At 53.2% G+C, this 24,194-nt stretch overlaps 1 protein-coding gene across 7 annotated transcripts; it reads left to right on the forward strand.

The window, feature by feature from the left end:
* The first annotated feature begins 230 nt into the window (after positions 1-230).
* Positions 231-22,834, forward strand: ACY3 (aminoacylase 3). 7 transcript variants are annotated; one of them, XM_039517882.1, is made up of 8 exons: positions 231-300; positions 4,581-4,693; positions 5,309-5,560; positions 7,663-7,858; positions 7,941-8,034; positions 21,121-21,228; positions 21,617-21,726; positions 22,605-22,834. In XM_039517882.1, the coding sequence occupies exons 3-8, from the start codon at positions 5,328-5,330 to the stop codon at positions 22,794-22,796; spliced, it is 933 nt and encodes a 310-aa protein (XP_039373816.1). In that variant the 5' UTR covers positions 231-300; positions 4,581-4,693; positions 5,309-5,327; the 3' UTR covers positions 22,797-22,834. The 7 variants fall into 7 exon arrangements, with proteins under 7 accessions (XP_039373816.1, XP_039373815.1, XP_039373814.1 ...); XM_039517881.1 differs by lacking the exon at positions 231-300 and adding an exon at positions 421-483 and having other exon boundaries at positions 4,581-4,697; XM_039517880.1 differs by lacking the exon at positions 231-300 and adding an exon at positions 427-483.
* Positions 22,835-24,194: the final 1,360 nt, after the last annotated feature.

The following is a 24,194-nucleotide window of genomic DNA, read 5'->3' on the forward strand; positions in this document are numbered from 1 at the left end:
TCGGCCGCCCCTCAAGTTTTTTTCTTTTTTCTGTTTGGTTCGCTGCTCCGGCCGCCCTGTAGGGGGCAGCAGTGCAGAGGAGAGGCGCGCCCTGCTGGGAGCGGTGCCAGGTCTGTAGCAAGCACGGCAGGGCAGCCCGCCAACCCGAGCGGCGCGGAGCCCTCCTGGCAGGCAGCGTGGCAAGCACCCCGCTGAAGGAAGCCCTGGCTGCTCCCCTTCTCTCTCCCCCCCCCCCCGCTGCCCGGGGAACATCTGCAGGGCTAGGGGTCCCCTTGCACCCGCGCTCCAGCCGCCCTCCAGGTTTGTTAGTCCCCCCCCCCGACTTCACTGCTCCAGCCGCCCCGCAGGTTTGTTTGCCCCCCACACATACTTCGCTGCTCCGGCCGGGCTGCAGGTTTGTTTGTCGTCCCCCCCCACCTTCGCTGCTCCGGCCGCTTGCAGGTTTGTTTGTCGTCCCCCTTCGCTGCTCCGGCCGGGCTGCAGGTTTGTTTTTCCCCCTCCTTCGCTGCTCCGGCCGGCCCGCAGGTTTATATGTCCCCCGCTTCGCTGCTCCGGCCGGCCCGCAGGTTTATATGTCCCCCGCTTCGCTGCTCCGGCTGGCCCGCAGGTTTATATGTCCCCCGCTTCGCTGCTCCGGCCGGCCCACAGATTGTTTTTGCTTGGGGCGGCAAAAATGCCAGAGCTGGCCCTGCCTAAGGAAGAGGGGTTTAGACTCACTCCAATAGCTAATACGTCAGACCTCCCTCTGCTTGAGGTACTCTGCTGTAAGTAACTGATTGGTAGAATGGAGGGAGCTGAAGGCAATGCACCCTCAGGGCCACCAGGGGGCAGGCTGGAGGCCAGCACCGCAACAAGCACCTGACTGGGGAGCCGAGGCCATAGCAGTGGGTCTGGCTCTAGCCAACCCCCAGCTCCCATTAAGCTCCTGGGTGGAGTTTCCCTCTGGCCGTCTCCTGTTTTCCCTCCCCTGTTATAGCTGTACAGCAGCCCCTAAGGTCAGTGCCGTAACAAGGACAAGGCGAGTGAGGCATTTGCCTCCGGCGCACAAAGCCGAGGGGCGCAGAAAGTGGCGGAGGAAAAAAAAAGGCGATATTATAACCCAGTTCATCTCCCTCCGGCCCCACCTGCCGCCCACCCCCCGCACCTCCCCTGAGTGTCCCCCAGCCCCAACTTGCTCCTCCCCGCCTTCCTGGCCTGGAGCAGGGCGTCCCTGTCTCTCCCCTGCAGCTCCATGCTGCCTCCCTGCAGCAACTGCTGCTGCAGGGTCCTAGTGCCCCCCAAACTCGAATGCCAGGGCAGACTGACTCTGGGCCTACCCTTCCACCTCAGACCCTTCCCTTTTCTGGCGGGACCCTCCACCAGCACAGAGGGGCCCCCTGCCTGCAGTCACTGCTCCTGCCCCATGCTGGGCAAGGAGGCAGCCCCATCCCTCACCCCCAGTGAGGCTACAGTCAGGGGCAACAGCAGGAGAGGAGGCGCATGCAGAACCCCCCGGCACCCATCACAGGGGAGGTGAGGGAAATTCCTGTACCTGAGAGGGGCCCTAGGAGCACATGCAGTGACAGTGGTGGGGGTGAGTGTGCTGCTGGGGGGGCAGGAAAGGGGGAGCTCTTCCCCCAGAGCTTGGTGCTGCCAGCAGGGAAAGGGATGGGGGGAGTCCTCCCCTCTTGCCCCTGTCCCGGAGAAGCCTGCCTGCACCCCAAACTCATCCCCAGCCCTGCCCCACCCCAGAGCCCACACCCCAGTCAGAGATTTCACCCCCCCCACTGCACCCTCAACCCTCTGCCCAAGCCCCTCCAGCACCCCAAACACCTTATCCCCAGTCCCAGTCAGAGCCATCACCCCCCACACTCCTACTCTCGCCCTGAGCCCCTCCTACACCCCAAACCTCCCAGCCCTAGACAGAGCCCTCACCCCTACTCTTACCCTGAGCCCCTCCCACACTCCAGACCCCTCATCTGCAGCCACAACCCACAGCCCTCACCCCTGCACCCCATCCCTCTGCGCCCCTCCCATCCCCAAACTCCCTCCTAGAACCTGCACCCCCTCCCATTCCCAAACTCCCTCCCAGAGCCTGCACCTCAATCCCCTTCCCCAGCCTAGGGCCTACACCCCAGACCTCCTTCCTCACCCAACCTCCCTCCCGGAGCCTTTGGCGGGTAGGGGGGAGTGGAGTTTGGGGGGGCAGAGTTTGGGCAGGGGCGCGTTCTGGGCACCACCAAAATTTCTACAAATCTGCCACCCCTGATCCTGCCCTGCAGTCCTGAACTACCAGCATTCTCAGGACACATACTGATCCCTAGTGGCCACTGCTGATATCCCGCACCTCCCTCCTCTCTTAACCTGTGAGTCCCTCTCTGGATTGGAACTGGACTGGAACCAAAGGCCATCTTGGAAGCAACATTACCAGCCCAAGCAGTAAAAAATCATGAGTTAGACCCAAAATCTTAGGCTCTACTGCCGCCGCTTCATTCATCCTTTGGCGGCAATTCGGTAGCAGGCCCTTCCCTCTGAGAGGGACTGAGGGTCCTGCCACTGAATTGTCGCCAAAGAGCCGGCCCTGGGGGAGGGCGCAATTTTATATTCTTACCCCGGGCACAAAAATACCTAGTTACGGCTCTGCTTAAGGTCTTCCATGCCCTCAGGGCCAGAGGCAGCCTTGGGGCCCTTAGACCTGCTGCGTCATGCTTTCTCTGGGCAGCTGTAGCCCAGTTCCTGGCTGGCTTGTCCCCGCCGTCACAACCAGCTTAGTGCCACTCCCACTTTGGAAAGAAATCAGGATGGAGAGGCTATGGGTCAGGATGGTGGGCCTTCAGCAGAGCAGGGGGAGCCCAAGGCTGGGGTAGCAGGGGGGCTGTGAGTCAGGATTGAGGGGCATTGGCACAGCTGCAGGGGGCTGGGCTTGGATAGCGGGGGCGGGGTGGCTGCGGGTCGGGCCTAAGCTGCATTAGAAGAGCTGGTGTGGCGCTCCACCTGGAGTAGTGAGGGACAAGAGCGGATCAGCAAGGGGGCCAGTGGACAGTGGAGGGGCGGGGTAGGAGGCACTAGGGCAAGAATAGCAGGGGGCTGAAATCAAGGTTGCAGGGACTTCCTGTCTATTCTACCAGCTCCCACCACCACCAGCTGATAATTACACACACACACACACACACACACACACACACCCTCTCTCTCCCTGTGTGGGGCAGGCTGGGAGAGAATGTGGGGTGCAAGAGAGGCACTGAGAGATCTGGGCAGGCTTTAGCTAAGCCTCTGGGTGAGAGGGATAGCTCAGTGGTTTGAGCACTGGTCTGCTAACCCCAGGGTTGTGAGTTTAATCCTTGAGGGGGCCACCCAGGGATCTGGGGCAAAAATCAGTAATTAGTCCTGCTAGTGAAGGCAGGGGGCTAGACTCCATGACCTTTCTAAGGTCCCTTCCAGTTCTAGGAAATAGGTATATCTCCTATTATTATGTGGGGCCTGATCCTCAGTGGGTGTAAATGAGCACTGACTCCAGTGGAGCAATACAGATGTACACCTGCTAGGGCCCTGTCCCTTGGACCCTGGGATATAGAGGAATCCAGACAGTGCTCCCCACCCTTCCCAAGGCCTGGGGTTTGCCTTCATTTCCTGGGGACTGTACAGCCAACATCTGGGCCCCTGAGATGCCTGTGATCTGGGGATGGACCTCCCCACCAGCAGCAGAGGTGCAGCAGGTCTCCAGGCTGGAGGCCATGAGGGATGCCTCAGTGCAGAGGTCACTGCAAGCCTTGGGGTATAATTCATCCAAGTCCCAACAGCAGGAGGTAAATATTAAACACTGAGGGGCTCTGTGGCTTGCACCTTGAGCAGATTCTCACACCTGGGAGCCCTGAGGAGAGATTGTTATTGATGGCCCTCAACAGGCTGTGAACAGGATCGGAGCTGAGGGGTCTTTCTTAACATACACCCCCAGCCAGCAGGTGGGCTGGGACCTTTATCGGCTGCCTGAGAGGTGAGTGTTCAGCACTCCCAGGATATGCCTTTGGCTGGACCATTTCTAGCCTGTTTCACTCACTGTCACCTTGCCCCCACCTGGCAAAAAGAAGGGGATGCGCCATGGAATGGAGCCAACTGATCAGAGGAAAAGCCTTTGTACCCCACACCCAATCAGCCTGCACAACTCATTGCCACGAGGTATTGCTGGTGCTTAGCAAGATTTCTAATAAGGGCAGTCTTTTGGGAGGAAAACAAGACCATGCAGAGTTAGGATACATGTTCAAGGAATAAGCTAGGGTTATGTAAGGACTTTAAACCCTCATGCTTCAAGGCACAACCCTGCAGCCTCTAACGAGTAGGGGCTAAAATGACCTTTCTCTGGGGGGCTGGTGATCGCGCAACTGCAGCATTTCTTGCATGTGAAACAGCTGGGGCTGGCTATTATACGAATCAAGATGCTGGGCTAGATGAGGCATGGGTTGGATCCAGTCTGGCAGTTCCTCAGCCCTGTGCCCCCAGGGGAAGAAGGCACAGGAGGGAATGGTGGAGGGCCAGTCTCTGCCCTCAGTGCCTGAAAACTCCTCCCCATCCTTGTGGGCTTTTCTTTTTGGTGACCTTGACAGATTTGGCTTCCTGCCAGTGGCTTTTGTGTTCCTCTTATAACCCACTGGCCCCAGCATCCTGCTGAGGATTCTGTCCCCATCTGGATCGTCCTGAGGTTCTTCCACACCTGCCTGTGAGTAAGTGCGGCTGCCTGGGTATCACAGGGTGACTGGCCCTGGGCAGCAGGGAAGCCATCACAGGTGCCCACCCCACTCCCTCTTAAAGGGCCAATTGCCCTGTGTCATAGGTTCCAGCCTTTGGAGAGCCTGCTGTGGCAAGTGCACCTGCTGAAAGCCAGGAAGGCCGGCCCCAATGCCCCCGCCATGCGCTGTGAAGCCTGGCATGGGCACTTCCCCAGCAGATTCCCAAGAAGAGTAGGGCACCGTCCATTGTCTGAGTGAGGGGAAGCCCATGTAACGCCTACACCGCTGAAAGGAAGCCATTCCCAGAGGCGTGGAGACAGGGGTGGGTTCTGCACTCCTCTGGCTGAGGAAGCCCCAGTAGATACTGATGGGGGGAGATACCAGCAGCGGCTCCAGCTGGAGGGTGACTGTAGCAGGGGGCATCCCAGCTGGCTTCTGGGCATCAGTCCCCTACAGTTGCCCGGGTGGTGATGGGGGGGCAGCAACCCCACCACCACCACCAAAGGCCAGGCCAGTGGAGATGACATCAGAACAGCCACTGGATGGGGAAGATCCCATGTGGGCTCTGACCTGGGCAGCATTCTCTGTTCTTCCCCCTCCAACAGCAGCAGAGCAGCCGCAGAAATGGCAGCCTCTTGTCGTATCAAGCCCTTGAGCCGTGTGGCGGTGTGTGGAGGCACCCACGGTAATGAAATGTCAGGCATCTACCTGGCCAAGCACTGGCTGCGGGATCCCATGGAGCTGCAGCGTGGCAGCTTTACTGTCACGCCCTTCCTGGGCAACCCACGTGCCATTGAGAAGTGTGTGCGTTACGTGGGACGGGACCTGAACCGCACCTTCACCACCGAGTTCCTCAGGTGAGCTGCCCCAGCATGCACCGCTCTGCACTGATCCCCAGGGTGGTGGGAAGAGCTGTCACAGCATGCAGCGCTCTGCACTGGTCCCCAGGGGAGAGCTGTTCCAGGATGCAGCGCTCTGCACTGGTCCCCAGGGTGGTGGTGAGAGCTGTCCCACCATGCAGTGCTCTGCACTGGTCCCCGGGGCGGCGGGGAGAGCTGTCCCAGCATGATGCACTGTTTTGCACTGGTTCTCGGGGAGTGTCTGGGAAACTTATCCCATGATGCATCACTGTGGAGAGGCTTCCAGTGATGGGTAAGGTTTCCCATGATGCATCCTTCTGCATGAGTTCCCAGGGTTGGGATGAGTTATCCCAGCATTCAACACTCTGCACTGCTATCCCAGGGGGTGGTGGGAAGCCAAGGGATCTTCCATGAGCTGGGGCTTCGTAGTGCATGAGAAAGCACGGTGTGAGGTGACTGATCACATGCCCCTCATCAGTGGATAGGCTTCCCCTCACACTGCACCCCCCATGGAACCCCTCTTCACTCACACTACTCCCCCCACCCCCCGGGATCCTGCCCCAGAGGGATCCTCCACCCCTCACACTGACCCCCTGGAACCTTTCCCACACCATGATTGGGGCCAGAGCAGTACTAGGTATTTTTGCGCCCAAGGCAAGAATATAAAATTGCGCCCTCCCCCAGGGCCGGCTCTTCGGCAGCAATTCGGCAGCGGGTCCCTCAGTCCCTCTCAGAGGGAAGGGCCTGCCACTGGATTGCTGCTGAAGAATGAATGAAGCAGCGGCGGTAGAGCCTGTGATTTTGGGGGGTCTAACTCATGACTTTTAACTGCTTGGGCTGGTAATGTTGCTTCCAAGATGATCTTTGGTTCCAGTCCAGTTCCAATCCAGAGAGGGACTCACAGGTTAAGAGAGGAGGGAGGTGCTGGATATCAGCAGTGGCCACTAGGGATCAGCATGTGTCCTGAGAATGCTGGGAGTTCAGGTCTGCAGGGCAGGATCAGGAGTGGCAGGTTTGTAGAAATTTTGGTGGTGCCCAGAACGCGCCCCTGCCCAAACTCCACCCCCCCACCTGCCCAAGGCTCCGGGAGGGAGTTTGGGTGAGAGAGGAGGTCTGGGGTGTAGGCCCTAGGCTGGGGAAGGGGATTGAGGTTCAGGCTCTGGGAGGGGGGGTCAGGGCTCTGTCTGGGACTGGAGATGAGGTGTTTGGGGTGCTGGAGAGGCTCAGGCAGAGGATTGAGGGTGTGGTGGGGGAGTGAAAGCTCTGACTGGGGGTGTGGGCTCTGGGGTGGGGCAGGGCTGGGGATGAGTTTGGGGTGCAGGCAGGCTGCTCCGGAACAGGGGCCAGAGAGGAGGACTCCCCCCATCCCTTTCCCTGCTGGCAGCAGCGAGCACTGTGGGAGAAGCCCCCATTTCCTGCCTCCCAAAAGCACACTCACCCCCACCACTGTCACTGCATGTGCTCCTAGGGCCCCTCTCAGGTCCAGAAATCTCCCTCGCCTCCCCTGTGATGGGTGCCAGGGGGTGCTGTGTGCACTTCCTCTCCTGCTGTTGCCCCTGACTGTAGCCTCACTGGGGGTGAGGGATGGGGCTGCCTCCTTGCCCAGCATGGGGCAGGAGCAGTGACTGCAGGCAGGGGGACCCCCTATGCTGGTGGAGGGTCCCGCCGGAAAAGGGAAGGGTCTGAGGTGGAAGGGCAGGCCCAGAGTCAGTTTGCCCTGGCTGTTGAGATGGGGGCGCTAGGACCCTGCAGCAGCAGTTGCTGCAGGGAGGCAGCATGGAGCTGCAGGGGAGAGACAGGGACGCCCTGCTCCAGGGCCAGGAAGGCGGGGTGGAGCAAGTTGAGGCCGGGGGACACTCGGGGGAGGTGCAGGTGGGGCCGGGGGGTGGGGGGAGATGACTTGGGTTATAAATATCTCCGTTCTGCACTCCTCAGCTTTGTGCGCCTTGCCCTCATTACGGCACTGATTGGGGCCGCCAATGTGAGCTGGAGGGGAGCAGGCTCCCAGTGGCATTGGGGGAGGGTGAGCCCTACTTGGAGCGGTCCCCTGGTTCCAGGGGCCCTGGTGGCTCCATGTGACTCGTCTCTCCCTGTCCCAGCTCCGCAGAGGCAGAGGACGAGCCCTATGAGGTGGTCCTGGCTCGCGAGATCAACCAGACCTACGGCCCCAAGGGCTCGGCCCAGGCCTTTGACTTCATGTTCGACCTGCACAACACCACGGCCAGCATGGGCATCTGCCTTATCGTGGACTCAGAGGAGAGCCTGCTGCCCATGCACATGTGCCACTACATCCAGGTGAGCCAGCCCCCGATCTCTCCACTTGCCCTGCATTTGGCCAGGGTCCCCCATCCTAACCCCTCTCCTCTCTCTCCCCCAGATGCACTACACACGGAGCCCCTGTCCCATCTACCTGTACAAGTTGCCAGGCGAGGAGACTTACTCCATCAACTCGGTGGCCAAAGCCGGGCTAGGTAGGGAGCAGGCGCTGCCAGGGGGCAGGGAGAGCCCTGTGGAGTGAGTGAGTCTGTCCCAGGGCAGGGAATGGCATTGCTTGGCTACCCCCCAGAGCCCACCCTCCCATGCCCCTCTGGCACCAAGCACTGCTGCTCCCCACCACGTCCTTGATTATGTCACCTCCTCACCACCCCATCACCATTCCATCAGCTTCACGCCCCTTCCCTCTGTGCCCCATGTCCAGCACCCACTGCACCCTCAAGCCCCATCTCCCCATCCCCAAGTCCATCCCTCTATACCCAAATTCTGCCCCCACTACTAACCCCTGCCCTTTTCTCCCCAGCCCTCAAGCCCTGCCCCTTAGTTACTAACCCCCAAGCCTTCGCTCCCCCCATTCCCAGTGCCCTCTCTTCCCCTCATTTCCATGGCTCCCCATCTCCTTCTCCTGGGAGACACACCCCCTCCCACTGCTGCTCCCAGCTAAGCCCCACCCTGATCTCCTCCCTCATAGGGCACTGCCTGCCCCAGCTCTGAGACTGGCTCCTTAGGGGCTCCCATGGCGAATGGGGTGAATTGCAGGTGGCTCGACAGAGTGCAGTAATGCTGTGTGGGGCTCTATCACCCTCTAGTGTCCAGAACACAAATACAGGTTTCTGAGGCTGCTGCCTCCTGTAGCTCACACTGTAGTGGCTGTGATGGGTTGGATCACAGAAACTGCCCTGGGAGCTGCCACCCGATGTGCAAAGACTCCCCCTGCTCCTGTTTTCCCTGCCAGCTCAGGACTCCAGCACCCTGTCTTGCTGAGCCAGACACTCCCGTCTGCTCCAACACAGACCCAGGGTCTGAATTACTTGCCCCAAAGCTGCAGGTTTATCTGAAAACAGCTCACAGAAGTGTGCTTGTCTTTAGCACTCAGATGCCCAACTCCCAATGGGGTCTAAACCCAAATAAATCCATTTTACCCTGTATAAAGCTTATACAGGGTAAACTCATCAATTGTTCGCCCTCTATAACACTGATAGAGAGATATGCACAGCTGTTTGCTCCCCCAGCTATTAATACATACTCTGAGTTAATTAATAAGTAAAAAGTGATTTTATTAAATACAGAAAGTAGGATTTAAGTGGTTCCAAGTAGTAACAGACAGAACAAAGTAAGTTATCAAGCAAAATAAAATAAAATGCGCAAATCTATGTCTAATCAAACTAAATACAGATAAGATCATCACCAGTTCCAGAATGCTCCCGTTTACAGGCTAATCTCCTTTTAGCCTGGGTCCAGCAATCACTCCTATCCCTTGCAGTCACTGTCCTTTGTTCCAGTTTCCTTCCAGTATTCTGGGGGGTTGAGAGGCTCCTTCTTTAGCCAGCCAAAGACAAAATGGAGGGGTCTCCCAGGGGTTTAAATAGACTTTCTCTTGTAGGAGGAGACCCCCCTCCTCACCCTGTGTAGAATCCAGTCACAAAATGGAGATTTGGAATCACACGGGCAAGTCACATGCCCATGCATGACTCAGGACTTGCAGGTAGCAGCCATTACTCACATGCTGCCTTGAATGTCCTCGGGTAGACTTCTTATGTGGATTGGAGTCTTCCAAGCTCTTTTGTCTGTTAAGTGCTCCCTGATTGAGCACCTAATTTGCACATTCCTTTCCCAAGAAGTGACCAAATGTTCTAACTAAGTCTACTTAGAAATCAAGCAATTATACAGCCAATGTTCATAACTTTAAACACACAAATGGTGCCTGCATAAAACTAGGATGAACATAACCAGTAGATCATAACCTTTACATAGATATGTTACATGGCATATGTAGCAAAACCCTATACCAGTTATTTCATACATACATTTATGAGCACCCCCCCATAAAGCCTTATGGGGTACACTGTCATAGTGGCTTCTAGCTGTGACTATAGAGGCCAAGGGTTCAATCCCCATGCTGAGGATCATTGCATAGGTGCTCTGTCTGCAGATAGTAGCCATCCTTTCTCCAATCCTGCCTGGTTCATTGAATCCACATTCCTGCTGATGCACACAACCAGCTCACAAACTTACCATGCTCCATCTTAACCTTAATTAGTTATCACACTGCTTTTCTAAGCAAGAACATTTATTCCTAAGGTGAAAGCAGAACAGAGAAAACCTGCTAAAACAAAAGAATCTAAACCACTGCTAATAAGCTTCTCAGCAATCACCCTGACTCCTGCCATGGTTCTGCTCGGTGATCAGTCCTTCAGACTCCACCAATGGGTGTTTTTGTGCTCACCAGTTAATAATAGTGGGGGGCTCAGAACCAGCACCTCCATGAATTCATGTATCCCTCCTTCCTTCAGCTTGGCTCTCTGCTCTTGTCCTCATGTAACCGGTGATCAGCAGACAAAGTTCCCATCATCAGGACGAAGTTTCTGGCATAGCCCAGAGGAGTTACGTGTGCATCCTCCTCCCACTTGAGATTTCCTGGGGAATCACTTCACTTGAAAAGCCCAGTCTTGCCTGGCCCATTGCTCCAAGTAGTCCTTTGAAGTGCCGGCCTCAGTGTTCTCACCTGCCATGTAGGTGGGAAATGTCTTGGGATGGGGAACAGTGCCTTCTGGTGTGGCCAGCACCAAAAAGCAACACCAGCAAGCCACACATAAAATTCACTGACTGCAGAGGGGTGTGGCCAGCACCAGAAGGCACTGTTCCCCATCCCAAGACATTTCCCACCTACATGGCAGGTGAGAACACTGAGGCCTTCTTGAAAAGTTTAAAAGAACCTGCCATGGGTACAGCATCCCTGAAGACCAGTACAAGGACTGGTCAGGAAAGTGAACTTTTGCTGTCTATAACAATTATTCCATCCCCATGCTACTGGGGGAAGACTTGGCCAACCATGTGCAGCTGGCCAAGAGTGGGGGAGTGGTCACCTGCAGCCAGGCCGAACAAGCAGGCACTCCCATCCCTGTTCCTGAGCCATCCACCAGAACCCGGTCTGTGTTACCAAAGACCCAGACAGAGGTGGTGGAACCGGATCTCATGCCAACAACTACAGCAGCCATAGTACATCCAGTCCCAGGACCGGAACTGGAAAAGCAACCAGTGGCAGAACCAGCGCCAGCACTGACGCCAGCGCTTGCAACTCCACCGCCAGGGGGCGCCAACAGGCCTAAACTGGCAGAAGCAGCAGACAACTCTACCCAAGAGGCTCAGCCAGAGCCTCAAATATCACCTTGTGCACTAGCGGAGAGTGGTCCACAGTCAATGGAAACAACCTCATCACCTACATCGCTCCCAGAGGAACTGGTGTCTCCCGCCTCAAGGGAACAGTTCCAGACTGAGCAGGAAGCCGATGACAGCCTTAACAAAGCTTGGGCGGCGGCACGAAGCAACCCACCGCCTCTCAGCTCTTCTACCCAATTCCAGTTTGTTGTAAAACAAGGACTTTTATATAAGGACATTCTTTCTGGTGGACACCAGGAAGGCCAGCATCCTCAAAGACAGTTGGTAGTTCCAACTAAGTACTGGGACAAGCTCTTAAGCTTGGGCCCTGACATCCCAGTGGGCATTCTGGGGTCAACAAACCAAAGACAGGTTGGGGAAGTCCTTCCACTGGGAGGATGGGCAAGGACGTTGCCAAGTATGTCCGGTCAAATGCATACAAAGTGTTCTTCAGTGTCAAATATCTTGTTGTTTACATACTTAGTAGTATATGTAATAGTGCATGTGTTTTGTTTATCTGTTTATTTTACAGTTCTAGGAGGAAATCACCACCAGTAGTTCCCACTGTTGGCGATTTGGGGGGCGTGTCATAAACAGATAGTTAAGGGTTAAGGTCTGTTTTACCTGTAAAGGGTTAACATGCAGTACCTGGTGACCACTTGACCAAAGGACCAATCAGAGACGAGATTTTTTCAAATCTCTGTGGAGGGAAGCCTTTTGTCTGAGTGAGAACTGTTCTTGAATCTAACAGAGGACAGTCATGTCTCCAAGTTCTCCTGGAGTAGTTTCTACTAATTAATAGTGAGTATTAATTAGAAAGGCAAATTAGTCTTATGATTTGATTTCTATATTTGCAATTGTGTGTTTGCTAAAGGAAATGCTTTATTCCTGTTTGCTGATATTGCTTTTACTGAGAAAAGGGGGAGAGGGGATTCTCTCCAGAGATTGATAAGGTTATACCCTATGAGTGTCCAGCTTGGGCTCATAGAGATTCTGTATTTTTCTTTTTATTCTTTAATAAATTCTTTTCTTTTCTTTGGACTTGGTTAATTCCTTCCCTTGGGGAAATTCAGGGGAAGGGGAGGGGGAAGTGGACTGCTTCCCTGTGTGTAGAGATTCAAGGCGTTTGAATCCAGGCATTCTGTCTCCGGAGCAGGCTGGAGAGAGGGGGAGGGGGGAGGTTCCTCCTCTGTGAATTGATCTGTGTTCCCAAGGGGGGAAACAGGGTGTCCTGCCCACGGAATTGACCGGGTGGTGGCAGCCGAAGGGGAGACCTACCCTAGGATTTTGGGGTGGGGGGAAGACATGCGGGTCCTCACTTTGAAACCGCCCAGTTTCAAGTGAGGGTAGACTCTGACATGTCCCCCCCCTCTTGGCCAGCTGCACATGGTTGGCCAAGTCTGCCCCCAGTAGCATGGGGATGGAATAATTGTAATAGACAGCAAAAGTCCTCTTTCCTGACCAGTCCTTGTACTGGTCTTCAGGGATGCTGTACCCATGGCAGGTCCTTTTAACCTTTTTGAAGAAGGCCTTAGTGTCCTCACCTGCCATGTAGGTGGGAAATTTCTTGGGATGGGGAACAGTGCCTTCTGGTGCTGGCCACACCCCTCTGCAGTCAGTGAATTTTATGTGTGGCTTGCTGGTGTTGCTTTTTGGTGCTGGGCACACCCCTGTGCAGTCAGTGAACTAGTTTCCCCAATTCCTAACCCTTTCTATTCCCGAGAGACTGAATAGAAAAGAAACAAAACCTTTTCATTTGCAAATGTGTAGTTGCTGTTTGCTGATATACTGAGAAGACCAAAAAAACTGGTTTGTCCTGTTTCTAGCACTTGCTAAGTACCTCACAGTGGGGGTCCTTTCTAACAAGCCTCCTAGAAAACTTGCACCTCTTTCCTAGCTGTTTTTAAGCAGACAGAAAGAAAAAAAAAAAAAAAGGAGAAAAAAGAAAAGAAGAAGGAAAAAAATCCTTTTCTAACACAGCCTGTTAGAAACCTTATGCCTCAGCTAAACCCAGCTGCAAATCTGTTTCCAAAAAAACAATCTTCCTAATAAGCCCAGCTGACCGGCTGGTGCTACGTAGTACCTGCAGAAAAGTGTAGTAAATCCTCTCAGAGATTTGTATTCCCTGGCTCCAGAGGATTTGAAAAGACACAGGAAAAAAAATCTGGCTGGAGGGTTTCTGTCTCCCCCCCCAAACCTGTTTTCCCTGTTGGATGGGAATGTACTTTGTCGAGCACTTCCCCCCACCTTAGGAATCCTGAGTGATACCTGATATCACAAAGGAAGGACACACCTCTAGGGAAGAGTTTTTTTCCTCAGCATAGCCAGCAGAGAAAACAACTCCTCCTAACCCTGAAAACTGCTTGAAACTTGCCTTTTCCTCAAGCTGCCTGTCCAAGCAACAAGAACGAAAATCTGCTTTCAACAAAGCCTGCTGGAACTAAATTGCCTCCAGCCAACCTGGCTGAAACTGTAAACTGCCTCAGAGTGCCTCTGGTAGAAAAGCCTAGCCTCTCTCTCTGGGTCCGAAACACCACTGCCACCATGTCAGAGTCTACCCTCACTTGAAACTGGGCGGTTTCAAAGTGAGGACCCGCATGTCTTCCCCCCACCCCAAAATCCTAGGGTAGGTCTCCCCTTCGGCTGCCACCACCCGGTCAATTCCGTGGGCTGACACCCTGTTTCCCCTTGGGAACACAGATCAATTCACAGAGGAGGAACCTCCCCCCTCCCCCTCTCTCCAGCCTGCTCCGGAGACAGAATGCCTGGATTCAAACGCCTTGAATCTCTACACACAGGGAAGCAGTCCACTTCCCCCTCCCCTTCCCCTGAATTTCCCCAAGGGAAGGAATTAACCAAGTCCAAAGAAAAGAAAAGAATTTATTAAAGAATAAAAAGAAAAATACAGAATCTCTATGAGCCCAAGCTGGACACTCATAGGGTATAACCTTATCAATCTCTGGAGAGAATCCCCTCTCCCCCTTTTCTCAGTAAAAGCAATATCAGCAAACAGGAATAAAGCATTTCCTTTAGCAAACACACAATTGCAAATATAGAAATCAAATCATAAGACTAATTTGCCTTTCTAATTAATACTCACTATTAATTAGTAGAAACTACTCCAGGAGAACTTGGAGACATGACTGTCCTCTGTTAGATTCAAGAACAGTTCTCACTCAGACAAAAGGCTTCCCTCCACAGAGATTTGAAAAAATCTCGTCTCTGATTGGTCCTTTGGTCAAGTGGTCACCAGGTACTGCATGTTAACCCTTTACAGGTAAAACAGACCTTAACCCTTAACTATCTGTTTATGACACGCCCCCCAAATCGCCAACAGTGGGAACTACTGGTGGTGATTTCCTCCTAGAACTGTAAAATAAACAGATAAACAAAACACATGCACTATTACATATACTACTAAGTATGTAAACAACAAGATATTTGACACTGAAGAACACTTTGTATGCATTTGAGCGGACATACTTGGCAACGTCCTTGCCCATCCCCTCCCAGTGGAAGGAATGTTTTTAACCTGTTTTTGCTTTGTTTACCCCAGAATGCCCACTGGGATGTCAGGGCCCAAGCTTAAGAGCTTGTCCCAGTACTTAGTTGGAACTGCCAACTGTCTTTGAGGATGCTGGCCTCCCTGGTGTTCACCAGAAAGAATGTCCTTATATAAAAGTCCTTGTTTTACAACAAACTGGAATTGGGTAGAAGAGCTGAGAGGCGGTGGGTTGCTTCGTGCCGCCCAAGCTTTCTTAAGGCTGTCATCGGCTTCCTGCTCTGTCTGGAACTGTTCCCTTGAGGCGGGAGACATCAGTTCCTTTGGGAGCGATGTAGGTGATGAGGTTGTTTCCATTGACTGTGGACCGCTCTTCGCTGGTGCACAAGGTGATATTTCAGGCTCTGCCTGAGCCTCTTGGGTAGAGTTGTCTGCTGCTTCTGCCAGTTTAGGCCCGTTGGCGCCCCCTGGCGGTGAAGTTGCAAGCGCTGGCGTCAGTGCTGGCGCTGGTCTTGCCGCTGGTTGCTTTTCCAGTTCCGGTCCTGGGACTGGATGTACTATGGCTGCTGTAGTTGTTGGCATGGGATCCGGTTCCACCACCTCTGTCTGGGTCTCTGGTAACACAGACGGGGTCTTGGTGGATGGCTCAGGAACAGGGATGGGAGTGCCTGCTTGTTTGGCCTGGCCGCGGGTGACCACTCCCCCCCTCTTGGCCAGCTGCACATGGTTGGCCAAGTCTGCCCCCAGTAGCATGGGGATGGAATAATTGTAATAGACAGCAAAAGTCCTCTTTCCTGACCAGTCCTTGTACTGGTCTTCAGGGATGCTGTACCCATGGCAGGTCCTTTTAACCTTTTTGAAGAAGGCCTTAGTGTCCTCACCTGCCATGTAGGTGGGAAATTTCTTGGGATGGGGAACAGTGCCTTCTGGTGCTGGCCACACCCCTCTGCAGTCAGTGAATTTTATGTGTGGCTTGCTGGTGTTGCTTTTTGGTGCTGGGCACACCCCTGTGCAGTCAGTGAACTAGTTTCCCCAATTCCTAACCCTTTCTATTCCCGAGAGACTGAATAGAAAAGAAACAAAACCTTTTCATTTGCAAATGTGTAGTTGCTGTTTGCTGATATACTGAGAAGACCAAAAAAACTGGTTTGTCCTGTTTCTAGCACTTGCTAAGTACCTCACAGTGGGGGTCCTTTCTAACAAGCCTCCTAGAAAACTTGCACCTCTTTCCTAGCTGTTTTTAAGCAGACAGAAAGAAAAAAAAAAAAAAGGAGAAAAAAGAAAAGAAGAAGGAAAAAAATCCTTTTCTAACACAGCCTGTTAGAAACCTTATGCCTCAGCTAAACCCAGCTGCAAATCTGTTTCCAAAAAAACAATCTTCCTAATAAGCCCAGCTGACCGGCTGGTGCTACGTAGTACCTGCAGAAAAGTGTAGTAAATCCTCTCAGAGATTTGTATTCCCTGGCTCCAGAGGATTTGAAAAGACACAGGAAAAAAAATCTGGCTGGAGGGTTTCTGTCTCCCCCCCCAAACCTGTTTTCCCTGTTGGATGGGAATGTACTTTGTCGAGCACTTCCCCCCACCTTAGGAATCCTGAGTGATACCTGATATCACAAAGGAAGGACACACCTCTAGGGAAGAGTTTTTCCTCAGCATAGCCAGCAGAGAAAAAAACTCCTCCTAACCCTGAAAACTGCTTGAAACTTGCCTTTTCCTCAAGCTGCCTGTCCAAGCAACAAGAACGAAAATATGCTTCCAACAAAGCCTGCTGGAAACTAAATTGCCTCCAGCCAACCTGGCTGAAACTGTAAACTGCCTCAGAGTGCCTCTGGTAGAAAAGCCTAGCCTCTCTCTCTGGGTCCGAAACACCACTGCCACCATGTCAGAGTCTACCCTCACTTGAAACTGGGCGGTTTCAAAGTGAGGACCCGCATGTCTTCCCCCCACCCCAAAATCCTAGGGTAGGTCTCCCCTTCGGCTGCCACCACCCGGTCAATTCCGTGGGCCGGGACACCCCTGTTTCCCCCCTTGGGAACACAGATCAATTCACAGAGGAGGAACCTCCCCCCTCCCCCTCTCTCCAGCCTGCTCCGGAGACAGAATGCCTGGATTCAAACGCCTTGAATCTCTACACACAGGGAAGCAGTCCACTTCCCCCTCCCCTTCCCCTGAATTTCCCCAAGGGAAGGAATTAACCAAGTCCAAAGAAAAGAAAAGAATTTATTAAAGAATAAAAAGAAAAATACAGAATCTCTATGAGCCCAAGCTGGACACTCATAGGGTATAACCTTATCAATCTCTGGAGAGAATCCCCTCTCCCCCTTTTCTCAGTAAAAGCAATATCAGCAAACAGGAATAAAGCATTTCCTTTAGCAAACACACAATTGCAAATATAGAAATCAAATCATAAGACTAATTTGCCTTTCTAATTAATACTCACTATTAATTAGTAGAAACTACTCCAGGAGAACTTGGAGACATGACTGTCCTCTGTTAGATTCAAGAACAGTTCTCACTCAGACAAAAGGCTTCCCTCCACAGAGATTTGAAAAAATCTCGTCTCTGATTGGTCCTTTGGTCAAGTGGTCACCAGGTACTGCATGTTAACCCTTTACAGGTAAAACAGACCTTAACCCTTAACTATCTGTTTATGACACGCCCCCCAAATCGCCAACAGTGGGAACTACTGGTGGTGATTTCCTCCTAGAACTGTAAAATAAACAGATAAACAAAACACATGCACTATTACATATACTACTAAGTATGTAAACAACAAGATATTTGACACTGAAGAACACTTTGTATGCATTTGAGCGGACATACTTGGCAACGTCCTTGCCCATCCCCTCCCAGTGGAAGGAATGTTTTTAACCTGTTTTTGCTTTGTTTACCCCAGAATGCCCACTGGGATGTCAGGGCCCAAGCTTAAGAGCTTGTCCCAGTACTTAGTTGGAACTGCCAACTGTCTTTGAGGATGCTGGCCTCCCTGGTGTTCACCAGAAAGAATGTCCTTATATAAAAGTCCTTGTTTTACAACAAACTGGAATTGGGTAGAAGAGCTGAGAGGCGGTGGGTTGCTTCGTGCCGCCGCCCAAGCTTTCTTAAGGCTGTCATCGGCTTCCTGCTCTGTCTGGAACTGTTCCCTTGAGGCGGGAGACATCAGTTCCTTTGGGAGCGATGTAGGTGATGAGGTTGTTTCCATTGACTGTGGACCGCTCTTCGCTGGTGCACAAGGTGATATTTCAGGCTCTGCCTGAGCCTCTTGGGTAGAGTTGTCTGCTGCTTCTGCCAGTTTAGGCCCGTTGGCGCCCCCTGGCGGTGAAGTTGCAAGCGCTGGCGTCAGTGCTGGCGCTGGTCTTGCCGCTGGTTGCTTTTCCAGTTCCGGTCCTGGGACTGGATGTACTATGGCTGCTGTAGTTGTTGGCATGGGATCCGGTTCCACCACCTCTGTCTGGGTCTCTGGTAACACAGACGGGGTCTTGGTGGATGGCTCAGGAACAGGGATGGGAGTGCCTGCTTGTTTGGCCTGGCCGCGGGTGACCACTCCCCCCCTCTTGGCCAGCTGCACATGGTTGGCCAAGTCTGCCCCCAGTAGCATGGGGATGGAATAATTGTAATAGACAGCAAAAGTCCTCTTTCCTGACCAGTCCTTGTACTGGTCTTCAGGGATGCTGTACCCATGGCAGGTCCTTTTAACCTTTTTGAAGAAGGCCTTAGTGTCCTCACCTGCCATGTAGGTGGGAAATTTCTTGGGATGGGGAACAGTGCCTTCTGGTGCTGGCCACACCCCTCTGCAGTCAGTGAATTTTATGTGTGGCTTGCTGGTGTTGCTTTTTGGTGCTGGCCACACCCCTGTGCAGTCAGTGAACTAGTTTCCCCAATTCCTAACCCTTTCTATTCCCGAGAGACTGAATAGAAAAGAAACAAAACCTTTTCATTTGCAAATGTGTAGTTGCTGTTTGCTGATATACTGAGAAGACCAAAAAAACTGGTTTGTCCTGTTTCTAGCACTTGCTAAGTACCTCACAGTGGGGGTCCTTTCTAACAAGCCTCCTAGAAAAACTTGCACCTCTTTCCTAGCTGTTTTTAAGCAGACAGAAAGAAAAAAAAAAGGAGAAAAAAGAAAAGAAGGAGGAAAAAAATCCTTTTCTAACACAGCCTGTTAGAAACCTTATGCCTCAGCTAAACCCAGCTGAAAATCTGTTTCCAAAAAAACAATCTTCCTAATAAGCCCAGCTGACCGGCTGGTGCTACGTAGTACCTGCAGAAAAGTGTAGTAAATCCTCTCAGAGATTTGTATTCCCTGGCTCCAGAGGATTTGAAAAGACACAGGGAAAAAAAATCTGGCTGGAGGGTTTCTGTCTCCCCCCCCAAACCTGTTTTCCCTGTTGGATGGGAATGTACTTTGTCGAGCACTTCCCCCCACCTTAGGAATCCTGAGTGATACCTGATATCACAAAGGAAGGACACACCTCTAGGGAAGAGTTTTTTTCCTCAGCATAGCCAGCAGAGAAAACAACTCCTCCTAACCCTGAAAACTGCTTGAAACTTGCCTTTTCCTCAAGCTGCCTGTCCAAGCAACAAGAACGAAAATATGCTTCCAACAAAGCCTGCTGGAAACTAAATTGCCTCCAGCCAACCTGGCTGAAACTGTAAACTGCCTCAGAGTGCCTCTGGTAGAAAAGCCTAGCCTCTCTCTCTGGGTCCGAAACACCACTGCCACCATGTCAGAGTCTACCCTCACTTGAAACTGGGCGGTTTCAAAGTGAGGACCCGCATGTCTTCCCCCCACCCCAAAATCCTAGGGTAGGTCTCCCCTTCGGCTGCCACCACCCGGTCAATTCCGTGGGCCGGGACACCCCTGTTTCCCCCCTTGGGAACACAGATCAATTCACAGAGGAGGAACCTCCCCCCTCCCCCTCTCTCCAGCCTGCTCCGGAGACAGAATGCCTGGATTCAAACGCCTTGAATCTCTACACACAGGGAAGCAGTCCACTTCCCCCTCCCCTTCCCCTGAATTTCCCCAAGGGAAGGAATTAACCAAGTCCAAAGAAAAGAAAAGAATTTATTAAAGAATAAAAAGAAAAATACAGAATCTCTATGAGCCCAAGCTGGACACTCATAGGGTATAACCTTATCAATCTCTGGAGAGAATCCCCTCTCCCCCTTTTCTCAGTAAAAGCAATATCAGCAAACAGGAATAAAGCATTTCCTTTAGCAAACACACAATTGCAAATATAGAAATCAAATCATAAGACTAATTTGCCTTTCTAATTAATACTCACTATTAATTAGTAGAAACTACTCCAGGAGAACTTGGAGACATGACTGTCCTCTGTTAGATTCAAGAACAGTTCTCACTCAGACAAAAGGCTTCCCTCCACAGAGATTTGAAAAAATCTCGTCTCTGATTGGTCCTTTGGTCAAGTGGTCACCAGGTACTGCATGTTAACCCTTTACAGGTAAAACACACTTTAACCCTTAACTATCTGTTTATGACAATCCTCCTCCCACTTGAGATTTCCTGGGGAATCACTTCACTTGAAAAGCCCAGTCTTGCCTGGCCCATTGCTCCAAGTAGTCCTTTGAAGTGCCTAATGTGTCCCAGGGTTTACATTAGTCCCGCCCTGCCAAGAGACGTTCCGTGCCATCCCCCAATAAAACACAGACATCTGTATTTTCAATACAAGCAACGCCTAAGGTGCTTAAACATATCAAATTAAGTCAAACTTCCTTGAATGAAGTTTTGTCCAGGATATTGTGGGGAATTTGCCCTACACAGACCCTCACCCCACTGGGAGGCTCGTCCGGACCCTCATTGCTCTGATGGGTAGAACCCACCTTTCATTTCCAGCCTGCGTTTATTCATGGCTGGGTGATCCCCCTTCATTCTTGTGCTGACGCTGCCCCTTTAGGTTCTCTAGCTCACCCCCCGCCCTGGTGTTTGACCCCCGAAGTGGTTAAAGTTTTCCTAACCCCTGGGATTGAGCCGGGCGTAGTGCACCGGGCTAACACTCTCCTGTTCAGGTGCCTTCAGAGAGAGATGAGTTCAAGGTCACGCCTGAGGTTGGTGGCAGAGGCAGGGATGGACCCCATGGCTTCTGCATCCCCATCCAGAGCCTTTTTCACTGTCCCATGCATGGGAGTGTCTTGAGAGCAGTGAGGGCCAGGTGTGTGAGGTAGGGGTTGGGGGTGGGTGGGATGAAAGGACAGAGGTGGTATTTCAGCAGGCACCTGGGGCATAGCTGTGATTGAGGGAGGTGGTGGGTGCTGGGCAGGGCCCCAGGGGTAGCAATGGGCATTGGGGCATGTTCGGGGGACTCCTTGCAGCATGCTCTCAGGAGGCGCGCTGGAGAGGGCACAGTAACAGAGCCGTAACCGAGTCCTTGTGGCCTCCCTGCAGCGCTGGAGCTGGGGCCACAGCCCCAGCAGGTGGTGAGAGCTGACCTGTTCACTCAGATGAGAGACCTCATAGCTTGCGCATTGGACTTCATTGAACTCTTTAACAAGGGTGAGTTATCCCAGAGGGGGCATGAGCTATCCCGTCAGGCATCACCCTGGAGATGAATTGAGCTATCCCATCATGCATTGCTCTGCAGTGGCCTCAGGGATAGGTGAGGCTAGGGTGACCAGACAGCAAGTGTGAAAAATCAGGATGGGGGTGGGGGTAAGAGGCTTCTATATAAGAAAAAGCCTCTTATATTGGGACTGTCCCTATAAAATCGGGACATCTGGTCACCCTAGGTGAGGATCTCCTCCCATATCAGTACTTTGAGGGGGTCACCTTCCTCTCTAGCCACAGTGGTGGGAGCCTGTTATTAACTGGGGTGGGGTGGGAAGGACAGGGCAGCTTTCCTATGCAGTGCCCCCCCCCATTCTGAGCCCCCTTTGCCCCATAGGCACAGTGTTCCCTGCCTTTGAGATCGACGCGTACAAGATCACCGGGTGCATGGACTATCCCCGCTACCCAGATGGGGAGATCTCAGCAATGGTGCATCCCAAGCTGCAGGTGGGTGTGGGCTGGGAATAGGGTGGTCCCAGCCCCTGCATTGTTGTTCTCTCTGGGATGCAGAGATCACAGCTGTAGCTCCAGCATGCCCGCAAAGCCAGCCTGGCAATGACAAGGACTGACTCACCGGCCCGGATTCTCCCCCAGCCCTTCTCTGAGCTCAGAGCAGAGCAAGGGGGGGTGGCTTTAAACCACCTCTGTGCCCTGAATTGTGGACTGTGCGCCTGGCCCCTGGTGTGGGTTAAAGCAGCCCAAGGGCTGCTGTGAGCTACCCTCTGCTCTCCATGGTCCCAGGGAGCAGAGAATAGCCAGAGCATAATGCACCCCTTCCCCCATCCCAGTCTATCCCATAGTGGGGGCTGGAAGCAGGGCTCTTACATCAGCTCTAGAGCAGCCGGGATACCTCTGCTCCTGTTTCTTCTACTGAGCGGCACAAAGGGGCCTTAGTGCAACTGAGGCCTGGACCCCAAAGGCTCCGCCATGGCAAGGCAGTGCCAGAGTTAGCCCCCGAGCTCAGCGGGGTGAAGCTGGGTTTACTCTGGGGCACGAGGTGAGTGGAGTTGATTCCATGATCTTGGTTATGCAGCCCTTGGGCTCAAGGGAGCTGTAGACTGTAGCTATACAGCACCAGGCTGGGTGACATTGGACAGCCAGGAGATGAGTTGAGGTGGGCTTAGTTCACAAGGCACTGTGACCTGCATGGGGTCTTGCCACATGTCTAATAAAATGTTTGGTTACCAGAAGGTAATTCCAGGACAGTGAGGATCCTGGCCTCAACCAGCAGGGGGCGCTGTAGGGAGCAGGGCAAGAGCACTGGCTGTGGGGGGAGCTCCCAGCTACTCCAGCCCCAGCCTATCACCAAGCTGTTCCACCCTTAGGATAAGAATTTCCTTCCCTTGAACCCCAGGGACCCAATCTTCCAGACCTTCAGCGGGGAGGAGATCCTCTACGAGGGCAACACCACCATCTACCCGGCCTTCATCAACGAGGCTGCCTACTATGAGAAGAAGGTGGCCTTTGCCATGATGGAGGAGCACACGTTCTCCATCCCTGGCCTGCAGAGAGAATGAGCCTGGGGCCAGGTGGGCCATGGGCTAAGAGGGAATAAACAGACTGAATGGATATGATGGTGTGTGCCATGAGGGACGGGATGGGGGTTACCAGGCGAACATCACCCTTGTGTTGTGATGGAGGGGCTGGGCTGGGTGTTGACTGCACCATCTGGTCGCACCACCTATTATCCAGGTTCCCCGATACTTCCCAGTGCAAGACTCTTTGTTTTTTCTTTCTTATAACTTTGAAAAACTTTAACCGTTCAGGCTGAAACGGCAGGTCTGGTGTCTGCCTCAGGCAGACATTTTTTGGGAATGTTTCATCCATTCGGCCTTTTCCCAAGAACGAGGCTAGGGCAAAAGCCATTGTTTTGCCAAGTTAATTTATACAACAGTTTCTTTGCAATGCTCTAGTGCCTCCAAGCAGCAGGGTGGCTTGGAGGAAGGGATGTGCCTTTTGCTGTCCCCATCGAAATCCACCCACATTTGGCCAAGTTATAAGTCTTTGGAGAATCTGAGTTTGCACATACTCAGTAGAGCCATTTTAATTCCCTGAAGATTCTGCTTCACCCCATCCCAGCTCCTAGAATGGATTAGAGTGCCCATGGGCCTGCCCTACCGGGTGACTGAGCACGCTCCAGCCTGGGGCTGCAGGAGCTGAGCCCAATTTTCACTGCAATTGTTGTTGCTCCTGTCTGCTGTGGTGCCAGGCACCAGCACACAGAGCAGGGCACCTGTCCCTCCTGTGTACTCAGTGACCCCCTCAGGTGGTGTGGGGGAGGTGCGACCTGAGTCGACTGCAGTCGCAGGAGCAATGCAGGAGTGAGAACAGGCGCAGCGTGGGAGAGTGAAGAGGCAGGATCTGTCTGGGAGGAGGCTGTGGGGGAGGAAGTTGGGCAGGATCCAATGAAGTGGGATGGGGGCTGGAGCCAGGGAAGTGATGGGGTGGGGAAACAGGGCTAAAGGTGGGGGTGGGAGGTGTGGTGAGTCCCATCAGGCATGCCATGGCCTGGCTAAGAACTGGGCGATCATGGAGGCCGGTTCCAACCTGCTGAGGGGAAGCAGAAGAGGCTCAGGGTAGCATGGGATGGGTCTGCCACAAGCAGGACTTATCCACCCCCCCACCCACACAGGGGATCCAGTCCATTGTTTTCTTCTTCTCGTGAGGGGCCAGGGCAATAACCAGGATTGTTAACACCCCCAAAAAAATCATGGCCTTGATCCCAAGTGCCCCCTGCTGCCACCAGTGGGCCAGCTCCAGCGGCTCCCCTGCCTTCACGGGGGATTGATTGTTCAGCATGGCTCTGCCACCTGGGGCATAGCCTGGCTTCCTGCGCAGCCCTGAGCCTGAGTGGTGGAGCCCCCTTTAGATGCAGGTTTTTGCCCCCTGCCAGGAGCAGGTGCAGCTGGGGCCGA

The sequence above is a fragment of the Mauremys reevesii genome, unplaced genomic scaffold, assembly GCF_016161935.1.
Source record: "Mauremys reevesii isolate NIE-2019 unplaced genomic scaffold, ASM1616193v1 Contig2, whole genome shotgun sequence".
Lineage (NCBI taxonomy): Eukaryota > Metazoa > Chordata > Testudines > Geoemydidae > Mauremys > Mauremys reevesii.